Below are 14,311 nucleotides of genomic sequence, written 5' to 3' on the forward strand. Positions count from 1 at the left end.
CATCACAATAACCACAATATGTTTATGGCACAAAGAAACGTGCATCTTTCTGTTGACACCTATTTTTTTTTTTTTTCAGTTTAAGGTCAATACGGTGTGCGGTAAGCTACATTAGAACTCTATGGAATATCAACTGTGTGTTTGAGAGGCAAAATAAAGAAAATGTTTGTTAAATCTGGATATGTAAATAACACAATTTACAACTTCTCATTATTCAAGTTTATAACATTTTTTATATTTAAAATTTAACATCAAGGACTTCCACTGTCTGAGATGTTTCATCATTTTTATCCACAACGAAAAAACAGCACCATGCACCTCAAATAAAAAAACAAATACTACACTGGGCATGCGAATGACTGATTTTCACATTATACAGCCTATTCAAGTAAAACATTTTTTTTACAGAACACGATAAAAAAGCATCACTACCGTTCACCAAAATCAATATTATTCTTTGGTGTATCTGTAATTTCAAAACATTTAAGACCAACAAATAAATTACAATGTACAAAAAACAACATCATTGAAAAACCTACAACATTCACGAGCATCATCAACAGCATTATGTACAAACCAGTCAGGGATAGGCCAATCAATTTTACATAGGTTATTTAGGGTCTCCAAGGACATAGTCGTACTCGTTTGCGAGAGATACAATGATGTGATCTGCATAAAATAAACATTTTAAATAGTTCTTAAATATCACAAAATCGTTCCATACACATAAATGTATAAATTGGAACTAAGTTACAAACCCTTTAAAATCTTTCTTCCCTCTTATAGGTGATTGGCGGCGTATAAGCCACTGTTTGTTTTACTAAGTTGTTCTCACTGTAAACTGACAGAGCTATCATGACGGAATGCATAACTATTATTAGAGAACAGGTATCCCTACATGTGAACATATAAAAATATAAATGCACGAGGGTTCAAGGGATTATCAGGTTATGATTAAATCATATCAAGTAAAGACATAGCCTCAAATAAGACAGCGATAAATAAGACACACTGTAGTTTGACTAAAGGACCTGGTAAGTGTTCCGTGGTAGCTGGACACATCTATAGCTATGTCTTCATCGTCTCATCCAAAATATGCATGGACGAACATTTAAGTTGATAAAACATTTGCTGTTGGTGAAGGGGACAGCAGTGTTTCACATAATTACATATGTTTTGTTTATACTGACACGCTTAATTGATTTTCACCAATAAAGCTTTGACGTTGACACAAAATGGCTGACAATTTTATGACACAATGTAGACTACATGACGATTAGTTGTAAGCCACATCAGACGTGAAGTGTGTGTGTGTGTGTGGGGGGGGGGAGGCATCTCCGATATGTTTGTACAGCACTGCTGAGTATGCGAGTGGGTTTGATATTGAGGGCAAATGCTCTTCACCAACACACATCCGCGGCGCTGTTTCACATGTTCTCGCCAAAGCTGAGAAGCAAACAGTTCCGATGGGCAACGACATTTTAACCGTGGGTGGGGAGGGAGGGAGGAGGGAAGAAAACATAATTCATTGCAAATATAATCCATTCTCCTCAACAAACACTAGAGCATTGTTCTTGGGTCTGTGTTTCTGTAACAGTCCTCGTCTTCCGAGTCTGACGTTGGCACATCGCTTGAAGGTGTGTGGAGATTGTTGGGTCCACCACTCCCTTGGCACACGTACCATTCATTGAGGTTGGTAACCTGAGGCGAAAGGTTGGCCGAACGACTCCTGTGAGTCTCGGAGAGAGGGTCTCCGAGACTCGTGGACGAGGAGTGGTATGTCGAACCGGTGTTGGCAGAAGGGGGCGGGGGAGACTTGCAGTGGACTTTCATGTGCTTTCTTAAGGAGCTGGGGTGTGTGTAGGACTTGTCACAGCCCCTTACTTTGCAGTAGTAAGGCTTGTCACTCGTATGGACGTGAGAGTGCTTCTTCCTGTCACTGCTGTTGGCAAATTTCCTGTCACAACCGTCAAACTCACATTTGAAAGGCTTCTCTCCTGGAAGAGACGGAAACACAGAGGGATAAGGTTTCAGTGCATCGAGGAAACCCTGTTAGGCATAATATTAATGCTAGGTGGTAGGCGAGGCTAGCAACACTATAAACAACAAACAATATGTGGCCACTGAGAGCCTAATTTTAAAAGAATTTTCCTAATCATATCATGAACCAAATAAATAGCCTACCCAAATATTCTACCCATACCCACCTGACAGATAGATATGTAGATAGATAGACAGATAAATAGATAGATAGACTCATGTTGATGCTTTCATAAAGTAGGCCATCACGTCGAGAATAATTGATTCCATACTTGTCTGTAAGCTACCTCCCCTCCCAACAGCCGCGGGCCTTTATACATTTATATTCGCAACCATTACGCATTCGCTTACTCAAGACTGCACACTCTTGACTTGCATGTTAACTCCATATGGGCCTTGGACGGACATAGACGGCCTGGATGGCTGAATCCAGCGATCATGGCCCTTGGATATCTTTTTGCATTACATTCAAGAGATAAAGTAACCTTTTACCACACTTCTCATTGGCCTATGACTCGGTGACGACACCAGAGGCCTTCACTGCATATGCTTCAGTTGGTCACGCAAGGGTTAAAGTATTCTAACTGTATGGTGACCCAAAATGTTTTCTATTTGGGCGATGGAGTGACGTGGTCTCCCACAAAACAGTGTTCTGCGGAATCCTTCCTGTCGGTTTTCTGAAAATATATCTACATCTAATTGCCTTAAATCGCATGTCTTAAATCGCATGACCATTGAGTTGCAGAAAACCATACACTTATTCCCCGTATTCGCCAGTGAGAGATGGGCGTCGGTGCACAAAATGCATTACAAGCTATGATTCGGCGCAGCACGTGTTACGACATTTTGTGAAAAATATCTGTTGCACTGGACAAAAGTCACACTGAAGCAATTATACATGCACACGTGTGAAGCGACATCGCCGACATACAAGTTGGAGCAGGAATTTCAAAGATTAACCCTGTGCGGTTGTTTTGCTCCTCAGACACTCGGTAATCCTGTTCACATCAAGGTTCCTTGCAATGGCGCTTATAAGGGACCTCGTTCTCGCAGTCGTAGCCTATCCCTATGCACGTTATTGGCACAGACGATGACAAGGTCTGATTGCCGTGCTGGTTTTTGCGTGAGTTCAAAATTGGGAGGCATTTGCTTTTTACTAAATAGGCCAATCTCGGAGGCGTCATTCAATAGCACATAGTACCAAAGCAGTGTGTTTAAAGACAAGTTTGTTTGTACACATTATTGCCTAGTCCGCAAAAACACAATAGAGCACACATTTATTTTGTTCAGGTTAGTGTAGCGTACATAATTTTAGGACCCCATGATTAGCCAATGCAATTTACAGGCTGCAAAGGCCAATGTGCTGCCTTCATGCACTAGCCGAACGCCTGTTTACTGCACACACAAACATATGACATGCAATTAGTCATTTTACTATGAACACATTACTTAATTATTATTACATGGTCAAATTACCAACCACATACCATGTGCATACACCAGCTACAATGTCTCTTTTTTCGGTTTCTAGGTCACAGAGGCAAATGTTGTTAGTCAGGCGCTTAGGGTAAAGATTAAACATAAAACGGCCACGCTCTTGTAACAACCTAGACCGTACTGGGTTGCGCGAAACTCTCCGCTACGACATACGTTTTTGCAAGCTAAAAGTTAGAGCAAAATGCTTACTGGCGTTTTAGCGTGAGTGAACAGTGGCTTGGAACCTCACGCCATAATCGCACACATGCTTTTAACCGGACTAAATCACTAATTTAATTTCACTTGTTTTAAACGCTACCTTCACAGACGTCCCATTTCCAGGCGATAATGTATCCATAAACTACGCCGTCCAGTTATGTGGACAAAAACTTTTACCACGTTATCACAAAAACAAGTCCTCATTTAGTTTGAGCGAACTTTCACTGACCTGTATGTGTCCTCTTGTGAATTTTTAGGTTTTCCGATCGCGCAAACACTTTTCCACAGCCAGGGAACGGACAGGGAAAGGGTTTTTCTCCCGTGTGGACTCGAATGTGATTTATCAGCTTATACTTTGCCTTAAAAGCCTTGCCCTCGCGCGGACATTCCTCCCAGAAGCAGACGTGGTTGCTCTGCTCCGGTCCCCCGACGTGCTCCACGGTGACATGGTTCACCAGCTCGTGCATGGTGCTGAAAGTTTTGGAGCAGGGCTTCTTTGAAGTTTGCTCCTGATCAATCCATTTACAGATTAACTCTTGCTTGATAGGTTGCCTCATGTACCTCAAAAACGCCCCCGTGGCTCCATGAGGAGCTGAAGCGATGTTCACATTTATGTTCATGGAGTTGTAGCTGTGGAGCGAAGATGGTCCATAGTGCTCGGGCCTGTGGCCGAAGTGTTCTGGCCTGCCATAGATGTCCCCCGGTAGACCCAAGCGCATCTGCCCGTTGAGAGCATGGTGGTGGGCACCTGGGGCAGCTTGGTCGTGAAGTCCAGTAAAAAGTGGATGGGCACCACCTTCCGTGTGCCCATAAGCACCTGTTGGGGAAATGAACATGCCATGGTGATGAGGGGAGGAGGCGGAACTATGCTGGTCGCCAAGTGCATGCATAGCAGAGGCTGAGAGCTCTCTCCTGAGGATGTAGTCCCTGCTGGTCGTGTAGCCTGAGTGGGGGTGAGCCACGGGGAAACCAACTGTGGTCTGAGAAGAAGTGAAAGATGCCGCGGTCTGGGCTTCGGGATGGCTTTGAATGTGCTGAGATGGGCTAAGTTTGAGAGCATTTGTCTGTGCCATGTGCTCGGGTCCAAATGGAGTGAGAGCCACTCCGGGGTCGTTGCCCATCTCCCCAGGGTGGAGGTGGGCATGGTGGGAGTGAGGGTGATGCCCCCCTATCCCCGGGAAGCCTGTCATATTCTGATGAGGAAGGGGTTGAGTCGCTGCCAAATCCGCTAATCTTATCGCCGAATTCCTCTTGCTCAAAGGGGGCTCCATAACTACACTGTCATGTCCATCCACACTCTCGGCTATTGTTTTTCACACTACACGTAGTCTAAAACATTAAAATATATGTATATGTCGGTCTATATAACTTCTTTTGTCCTGCTTCTAACTCTGCTTGCTCCTTTTCCCACTCTGTCCTCAAGCGATTGGCAGAACGTACAACAGTTGGAGGACACAGTGGGGAATACAGTTTAGAAATGGCACTGCGGGTATTGGACGGATTTCGGTGACTGGCAGTTAAGAGAACGAAGCGATTGGCTGTCTTTCAGCGCAGAGGCTCAGCGGGGTTCCGCCCCCTCACTCTCTTTATCGCTGTTGACTCCAAAAAGTTGTTCTCCCAAAGTTAGAGGAAAAGATCTGTATGCGGCTTTATTTATCCAGACACATATGAGAGAAAAATGAGCCACACACATTCAAAATTGATAAATTATATTTATGATCCATGAATTATGGTGAACTTAATAAAAGAATGTTTTTAAAAGGCATAATACAAAACATAAGGTAAATGCTAGATAAACTCAAAACATAACCAGCGAGAATTAAATACGTTTTCAAAAGACTAAATTTAAGCCCTTTCCTGCTCAAAACAACTAAAGGAAGTGTACCTCGTGTTAAGATAGCCTTTAAGTTACGCAAACACCAAAATATTCTTTTGTTGTTCAAGAGATCAAAGAGAAGCACAAGGGGTCTGGCCATCCTTAAAAAACATGTGCCACAAGTTTATTTTCATTGCTGCAATAATACAATGTTGAGACACAGTGTCCGAGACCGTGAAATTCAGGCATCTTGATTTTAGGCCTATTTTATTCTGATAATCCTTAATAACAACACGACTGTACAAGAGAAGTCACATTCCTTCATGGACAGTAGCCTACTGTTGGTTCAAGACTGTAACGCACAGATCTCAGGATAAACTATGTATACATAATCTATATATTTTCTACTTCAGTCAGTTTTTTTTACCCCCATACATTTGTGATATATAAAAAACAATGAAATGTCATCTCTATTGAGTTTGTCATTCTCATACCAACTTCCTGACGTGATTTCTGTTATTTATCTGAAATATGCTATCCATCATGACCTGCAAACAGTCCACATTGTCTGCCGAAATTGGAATATTGCTAAATGACTGTACGCCCCCAAAGGCAAAGAGCCACAAATAACACCAATGTGCCTAACACAGACACTGAAAAGCGTGAGCTATTTAACTGTGACCAAATTAATTCACTAACATGGATAAAACACCCCTTGAGACAAAATACAGGTGCTTGAGTGAGTTGTTGGGAGATAGGCTACCCCAAAACAGGAGTATTCGGAAAATGTATTTGTATTCAGTGACTGTGCTTTGGTTACTCTTTATGACTTCACCCTTAAATGTACCAGGGTGAAACTTGTAAAGGAGTATATTGCTGCACTTTATGGTACCCGCACACGCCCTCTTGTAGACTCCTTGTTGAACTCAGCAGGATGCGTATCTGTCATCGATTTAATATGTCTTAATTCCGAGACACCTTTGAAATCGATTTATGATATTGGGGTCGGGTGCGTACTTTGGCGAAGTTTTCAGGAATTCAATAATGCAAGGAATAAATTGAATGTTGAATGATCCCTCTGAAAATGTACGTCATAATACATGTATATGTATTTAAGTATAATTACATCCATTGAGCATAGTGAAGGACGATCCATTACTGAGTATGAACAAATTGTTGATAATAGGCTATTTTGTACCCAACAACCAATGCTAAATTCAAGTGAAGAACAACACTAATGGACAGTGCATTTTGAGTTTGTGTACAAGTGACACCCATCTATTGAAGATTAGTTGTTCGCCTCTGTCTAGCTCTGTCGCCTGTCTAATGTGTCTAGCTTTATTGTCTTGGTAACTCCTTGCGCATAATTGTAGGCTACTATCCTAATAAAGCCTATTGCTAGGACAGATTTGGGCGATTAACCCTTTTAAGTCATGTCTGAGATAATATTATTAAAAATGCTTAGTTTGCAAAGACCTCTAGATAACTTCTGTAGTGTGCACCTGTAGCTCAAACAGAATAAGTAATACTACGTTTTTAAGCTATTTCAGACCTTTACGATTTATTTATAGCATTAAAGATTTATTACATTACATTACGTTACATTACATTTTAGCGTTGGCCCTATGCTGTGCATAGCCATCCATCTGTCAAATTCATTATCGCTGCAGTTCTTCACTATGGTAATATCCAGTGGGGAATTTCTGCAAGTTCCCCTTGAGGAGTCAAAACATGGCACTTATACCTTCTTCGGCACTATGTCTTAGACGACGCAATACACCAATTAAAGTTTAGTAGACCTAATAAAAAATACTTTTCACATGCGAGACTTTGCAATGATCCATATCCTTGAACATATGGTTAGGCCTACTATTCACCAATGTTATCAGTCAAGAAAAAGTTGGAGAAGGTCTAATCAGAAAAAATAATGTTATAGTTTTAACAGGGATAACTAAACCTCCCCATCAGAAAGCTGAGGCAAATAATAACAGCAATTGTTGAACTTATTGATTTTATCAGTTTATATCCAGTTCACGTTAATTGCTAAAATCTACTAGGCTTTATGTGTATGTAGGCTATATAATTCGGCATTTTTACTCGGTGCTTCTTAAATCTTTATTTTAAGCAGAACACCTTTGTTTTAACAGAGGTATATTTTATATTTTACATAACAGTTCAAAGGGCAACGTATGTGGTCTTCCTGGATCAGAGGTCAAACGCCCTTGAAACACTCAAGGTCATTTGAGCTAAGCAACAATGTGAAAACATATGGATGGTGTCAACTCTATCCACATGTGTAGAAAGGGCCGTTGGGTAACGGGGAACTTGTTGTGTTATGTGACTTCAATGCATACAGCAAGACTTTCACTGGGGAAATAACATGGCGCATCTGGATATTGCAAACACCATCAAACATTTCACAAATGTTTTTAGTTTGATGTTTGATGATGAACAACAACAAAAATTATGTTGATGAAAAACTCCACATTTCATAGCTAATGTCTATATGGCAAATATGTACTCCAACCGTCTATTATTTTCCTTTCAATTTTATGAATCTACAACTAAGAGGCGAGGCAATTGCAAGTAAAACTTCATATTTTTTTGCGTTTAGTTTCTCCATAGTGCAAATCAGAATGTAGGACTGCTACCTCTACCCACAGGCCTATTGTGGGCCATTCGTTTTTCCCCACTCTTTTCTTTTTAATTTCTTTTTTCTTCTTTGTCTAAAGTGGCGGGGGAAAGGTTTTTTGTGCTTTTCCACAGAAATAAAGAACTTCTTAGAGGGGTCGGCAGACGCGACTTTGAACTTGGATCAGCTCCTGTGTTTCCTGCGGAGAGGGTAGAAATAGTATTGGAAGAATGGTACACAACGTTCAAGCTGCATGGCTTTGAGCAGACACAGGCAGAATCCCCAAGTTTTATACGTCTTCCGCCCTATTATTCACTGCTTCGAACGTTTGGAGGCAAAGGGTGGAGGAAAGTAACGTTGGTGTGTTTTGGGAGAGGGAGCTTGTGAAACTCGAGTTCAATGACAATGTAAGTAAACTTCCTTTAATGTTGCCATTTTAGTCACCAGCTGTTGCGGATTCGTTGGCAAAGAGAAACCCCCGAAGCCCTCTTAACCTTAAGATAGAGTGTGGTATCAGTTAATTATATTATTATTATTATTATTTTATGTATTTTTCTAATTGACAAAAATGTTATATATTTTGCTGTACATACGGTTGTGCGTTTTTGTGAAAATTAATAGGAACGTTTGTTAACGCGGACTCCTGCATTAGCTGTCTAATTCATTTCACATCATAGTGTCCTAACACACACACACAGAGAGAGAGAGAGAGAGAGAGAGAGAGATAGATAGATAGATAGATAGATAGATAGACTGTTGAATTTATGATTATTGCAGTGTTTCTGGGCAGTAAATATAGCCTATCCTTAAAAACCTTTTTTGGAAAGGTAGCCTATTAAAAATGTAACACAGAAATATCGTATTCATATTGTGTGTGTGTGTGTGTGTGTGTGTGTGTGTGTGTGTGTGTGTGTGTGTGTGTGTGTGTGTGTGTGAGAGGGAGAGAATGGTATCAATGATTAAGCATTATGAGGGAGTCTATACCTTCACGACATGCTACAGTAGTGGAAACAGGCTGTGCCATTCTGTGTTAATGCCGAATAGTGGTTATAATGTGGAATTCCTCCAATACATTGCTATTATATGCTATACCTCAGAACCTCAGTTGAGTAGATAATGTGATAAATATTCAGTGTCTTGACTTATATATTATTGATGCATTTTGGTGTAGTCTATAGAGAACACGACAAAGCAGGCCCACTACAATGTTGTTCCTTGAGCTGCTATGTGTTATTAAATTTCTATAAAAACGTTATACATGTTGGTATAAGCTACGGAGAATAAGGGTGTTACCCCATACCGTGATTTACAACAGCCTAAATGTTGGTTTGCGTTGGAAATGTCGCAGTGCTTTGATCTAAACCTATTGAATTGGCTACATAGGCCGGTTTTTTGGCTACATAGGACTACTTTGCCTGTTTGAACCCCAAAAAGGCAAATTAACACCGTTCTTGTAAAAAAACGTGCAGGTTGATGATCATTTTCACATCTATTCTGCTATTATGAAAAAGGTATTAACACAGGCTATCTATACTTACGTTCCCGCAGTCGAGTAGTGCGGCCATGTGGACTAGTTGGGGGAATATCTTATGAATTTCTGCTACGTCTTATCGTGATCTGAATATAGTAGGTTATTGGCTTGTCTTCTCATATAGCCTACCCGGCCATAAATCCATTCCCCCTGGATTGCCTTGGAGCGGGCGATTTTGTTTTATTTATGCTGCGTATGTGCTTCGATATTCAGATTTCAACAACGGTGCAAACACGACACACTATTATCGCTCGGCCATTGATAATGAACGTATAAAATCAAGCTTTTTGGACCATTCGTAAGAGGTTATTTTTTCCCTTCTATCATTCCGCCAAAAAAAGCCTTCCCGAAAAAGTAGGCGGTAATTATGAGTGGAAAATGGCGATCAGCTATTAGCCGCTAAAGGGGTACCAACGATTGGAGGGGCACCTGGGATTGATGAGACTCAGTGGCCAATGAGACTGCGGCAAATGAATGACCGGGCTCCAGTTAAAGGGGGCGTAAGAGGAGGTACTGCCAGTCCACTGAGAAAGAGGGACCCTCCGAGATAAACACAGACTAGCGAAAGAAATAAACATTCCAACCCGAGATGCTGCAAGGATCCGCATTCAGGGTGAGGAAGAGCCTGTAAGAATTATTCAATCGCATCGGGTTTTTAAAAAATACATTTGAGAAGACAAAACAAGGGGAGTCTCCACAACTAATTTCATGGGATTTTGAGTTACAAGTTAAGTACGAGAAAATAGACGTGCGCAAAATACACCGTCTTCATTCTAGCGGATAATCGCGCTGAACTTCGCCTGATGAAGTGTTTTCGTGTTTGGAAGTTGGCACTTCCATAACTGCCGAGGCATTTGATTTATTTTGCAACAGACTGAACAGTTGTAAATAGACTGAATCGAAGAGAATTTTTATTTCTTGAGAAATCATGTTACTGGACGCTGGTCACCAGTTCCCTGGGTTGGGAGTTGGCACATTTGCCAGGCATCATTCAGCAAGCGAAATGCAGGACAGAGATTTGAGTTTAGCACAAAATAGCTTTGTCGATACGGCACACATGGGTGCCTTCAAACTGAACCACGATCTCTCCCCCGGACAGAGCTCCGCGTTCACCTCCCAGGCTCCAGGTTACCCCGCTGCGGCGCTGGGTGCGCATGCAGCTCATGTCACGTCGTACGCCAGCTCGCCTTTTAACTCAACAAGGGACTTTCTGTTTCGCAGCCGGGGCTTCGGAGACTCGTCTCCGGCCAGCAGCCAGCATGCGATCTTCGGCCCCACAGCGGGGTCACTGCATCACTCCCATACAGACAGTCAGGGTCACATTTTGTTTCCCGGGATCCACGACCAGCATGGGTCTCACAGCTCGCCAAACGTGTTGAACGGGCAGATGCGACTTGGACTACCAGGGGAAGTTTTCGGCCGATCCGATCAATATCACCAGGTATCCAGCCCGAGGACCGACCCTTACTCCGCCGCCCAACTGCACAACCAGTATGGCTCCATGAATATGAACATGGGAATGAACATGGCAGCGCATCACCACCACCCAGGTGCCTTCTTCCGTTACATGAGGCAGCAATGCATCAAGCAGGAACTCATCTGCAAGTGGATCGACCCGGAGCAACTCAGCAACCCCAAGAAGAGTTGCAATAAAACTTTCAGTACCATGCACGAGTTGGTCACCCACGTCTCCGTGGAGCACGTCGGGGGGCCCGAACAGAGCAACCACATCTGTTTCTGGGAAGACTGCTCCAGAGAAAGCAAACCCTTTAAAGCCAAATACAAGTTAGTCAACCACATTCGAGTGCATACGGGCGAAAAGCCCTTTCCATGCCCGTTTCCTGGATGTGGCAAGGTCTTCGCACGGTCGGAAAATTTGAAGATTCACAAGCGAACACATACAGGTAATTATTTTCTGTTGTTTAAAATATATTTTGATATTTCCATTTTGTGTACTACGACAGTGATGATTAAGGAAAGGGGCGTTGGGTAAATATCGCTTTTAAAATGTTGAAATACATCTGAGTATTTGGCCTGTTCAAAACGAATATGTACACAAACATTGAGAATTGTTATCCGTATTTAGTTTTTTTGTTCTTGTTGTTTTTTATTGGGAATAATTTCAGATCAAATCAAAATGTAGAATCACGTCTGAAAAACCCTATTGGTACTCTAATAGTATTTCATTTTTATAGCGACCACTCCACTAATGCTTCTGGAAACGATTACGGCTAGTCTACCCGGAATAAATGCGATGTTTTGAAACAATGTACTAAATTATGTAACAGACTGTCGAGGGTTTGTGGTTCATAAACTTTAAAACGGGTCAAAGGCGATATGAGGGCTCTGTGCTGGTAGCTCATCGCGTGCGCAGAGAGGCAGTAAATCTCTTCACCCGGTTTAATGTTCGCGTGTGCCTGTGCTTCCACATTCAACTGTCCGCGTGTTGTGTTCTGCTAACGTAGATCAATACAGTTTTTAAAAAAAACATAGATCACAAACTCAGACTCTAAACTGATTATGGTGAAGTCGAGCGAATAAACAATAAAAGCATGTAGCAGGCTACTGTTTACTTTCCAGGAAAGAACGACGCGGCCTTTTGTTTTCTCACATATTCCATTGATAGTGTAGGTGCTAGACAGGCTATTACCAGGATTTCACTTTTTAGTTGTAATGGAGTGCTGAATTAGTCCGGGTGTTAATTACTATCTTATTGCTTCAAAAATGTCTTTATGCTGTCTGTAGGGAAACATAGGTATTCCCACATAACAAATGGGAATAAGGAGAAGGGGCTACACAGAAATAGCCAAGTGGATACCACATATTAGTGACTGTATTGTAACTTATTTCCAATAGCCAAACTTTTTTTTGCATCAAAACATTATGCTTTATCATTTCACAAATAATGTTTCACTTGGGGTCAATAATGGCGGCCATATGTGATTAGACTGAATTTGCACCCAGACTATGGCATGACTATGTTTGACTGTGCTCATATTTTAATATTTCACGGGCTCTCTTAAGAGTGATATACAATTTTCAAAACCGCATGTAAAAATTGCATTTCTGAATTTGATGCTATTTTCTCTGTCAGTTCAATCCAACTGTTTAGGGTATCCTAATAGCCTATGCAACATTTTGTGGAGACGTGATGAATCAAATTACTATGAAACAATCAATAAATGGTGTGTGCAATCAGAGGCAATGAGAATGTATTCACCATACTTAATTTATGATGTAATTAATTTTTGCCTTGCTTTTTTCTATTATTCAGGTGAGAAACCGTTCCAGTGCGAATTTGAGGGTTGTGACCGGCGCTTCGCCAACAGCAGCGACAGAAAGAAGCACATGCACGTTCACACCTCCGACAAACCCTATCTTTGCAAAATGTGTGACAAGTCATACACACATCCCAGCTCTCTACGAAAGCACATGAAGGTAAGCTCACCATCTTCGCCAGTATTTATATAAATATATATTGGACTCCAGTAGCTGTTATTGTGGTTTAGGGAGGCGTGGTTGTTCTGGAACACATGGAATGTAACTCTCTGCGCCACTTGATTGTAGTATAGCGTTGGGACAGAACTTATGCCATGACACACAGATTTGTCTGCTGCTGCGTCTTAAGCATTACTGTTGTATTTCCCCAGGTTCATGAAGCCTCCCCGCCCGTATCAGACTCGTCGCCCGCAGCCAGTTCCGGGTATGAGTCCTCCACACCCCCTGGCCTGGTGTCCCCCTCCACCGAGACGCAAAGCAACAACAATCTGTCGCCCGCGTCAGCAGTGCACAACAACAACAACGGCCACAGCCACAGTCACAGCAGCCTATCGTCCAATTTCAGTGAGTGGTATGTTTAGGACTCTGGCAACAGCACAAACCCAGTTCAGAAAACAGCAAGAAAACTCAAGATCCGGACAGGCTTGTAAAAAGGAACCACTGTATAGGCTATACGAACGCTATTACTAAGCGCCATAACACGGCACCACGGAGGATCAGCCAAGTGATTTGCGCTAAACATGTATACACTATTTTGTAAATAATTATTACACACCCTCTCTCCCAATGGTTGTAATAGATTTTGTCAGTTTTTGGTGTATAGATGTTCATTCAATGGTAGCTATTTCTCTAACTGGACTTTTTAGTGCACATATTATGGATACAAGTTGTATTATGATGTTAAATATTGTGATCCCGTTGAGGCAAACTGATTGTAACTAAACATCTATAAGCAGGAAGGAGTGCCAAAGTCAACACAACTACGAAAGACACAATATTTGCTTGTGAATGTATATTTTAGTTCGCTGGGCTTAACTTGTGACGTTTTGTGCTTTGCAAGTTTGAATTGTGAAATACTATTTGGAAGATTGTGAGGAAAATAAACGTCGTGCCGTTCAATTTTCTGTAATTACAACTTCCTTTTGTAAATATCGACTGCCATATTTATCCATTTGTAATTAAATTATGGTATTTACTTGCTACAGATGAAACAATATTTATAAAGAATGTTTCTTTACTATAAATATGTACAATTATGAGCTGAACTCGGGCAGTTGTTTTGTTAAGTGTTTTTGTTCAAAGTTTAAGAGGTGTTTTC

General features: G+C 41.5%; 2 protein-coding genes across 2 annotated transcripts; one reads left to right on the forward strand and one right to left on the reverse strand.

Moving 5' to 3' along the window:
- Positions 1-207: 207 nt before the first annotated feature.
- On the reverse strand, positions 208-5,182 carry zic5 (zic family member 5 (odd-paired homolog, Drosophila)). Its single transcript, XM_042080822.1, has 2 exons — positions 3,965-5,182; positions 208-1,997 (listed from the first exon to the last, which is right to left on the reverse strand). The coding sequence occupies exons 1-2, from the start codon at positions 5,004-5,006 to the stop codon at positions 1,561-1,563; spliced, it is 1,479 nt and encodes a 492-aa protein (XP_041936756.1). The 5' UTR covers positions 5,007-5,182; the 3' UTR covers positions 208-1,560.
- Positions 5,183-10,222: 5,040 nt separating this feature from the next.
- zic2a (zic family member 2 (odd-paired homolog, Drosophila), a) lies at positions 10,223-13,974 on the forward strand. The gene is made up of 3 exons (XM_042080834.1): positions 10,223-11,618; positions 12,989-13,152; positions 13,365-13,974. Exons 1-3 carry the CDS (start codon positions 10,643-10,645, stop codon positions 13,572-13,574), a joined length of 1,350 nt encoding a protein of 449 aa, XP_041936768.1. The 5' UTR covers positions 10,223-10,642; the 3' UTR covers positions 13,575-13,974.
- Positions 13,975-14,311: the final 337 nt, after the last annotated feature.

The sequence above is a fragment of the Alosa sapidissima genome, chromosome 2, assembly GCF_018492685.1.
Source record: "Alosa sapidissima isolate fAloSap1 chromosome 2, fAloSap1.pri, whole genome shotgun sequence".
NCBI lineage: Eukaryota > Metazoa > Chordata > Actinopteri > Clupeiformes > Clupeidae > Alosa > Alosa sapidissima.

What these genes read in the sequence shown, in the direction of transcription:
- zic5 (XM_042080822.1), bottom strand. Translation starts at nt 5,006, where the DNA reads ATGGAGCCCCCTTTGAGCAAGAGGAATTCGGCGATAAGATTAGCGGAT. An exon ending in TCACAAGAGGACACATACAG is followed by an intron (nt 1,998 to 3,964) that starts GTCAGTGAAAGT and finishes CGTCTCTTCCAG; the next exon opens with GAGAGAAGCCTTTCAAATGT.
- zic2a (XM_042080834.1), top strand. Translation starts at nt 10,643, where the DNA reads ATGTTACTGGACGCTGGTCACCAGTTCCCTGGGTTGGGAGTTGGCACA. An exon ending in TCACAAGCGAACACATACAG is followed by an intron (nt 11,619 to 12,988) that starts GTAATTATTTTC and finishes TCTATTATTCAG; the next exon opens with GTGAGAAACCGTTCCAGTGC. An exon ending in CTCTACGAAAGCACATGAAG is followed by an intron (nt 13,153 to 13,364) that starts GTAAGCTCACCA and finishes GTATTTCCCCAG; the next exon opens with GTTCATGAAGCCTCCCCGCC.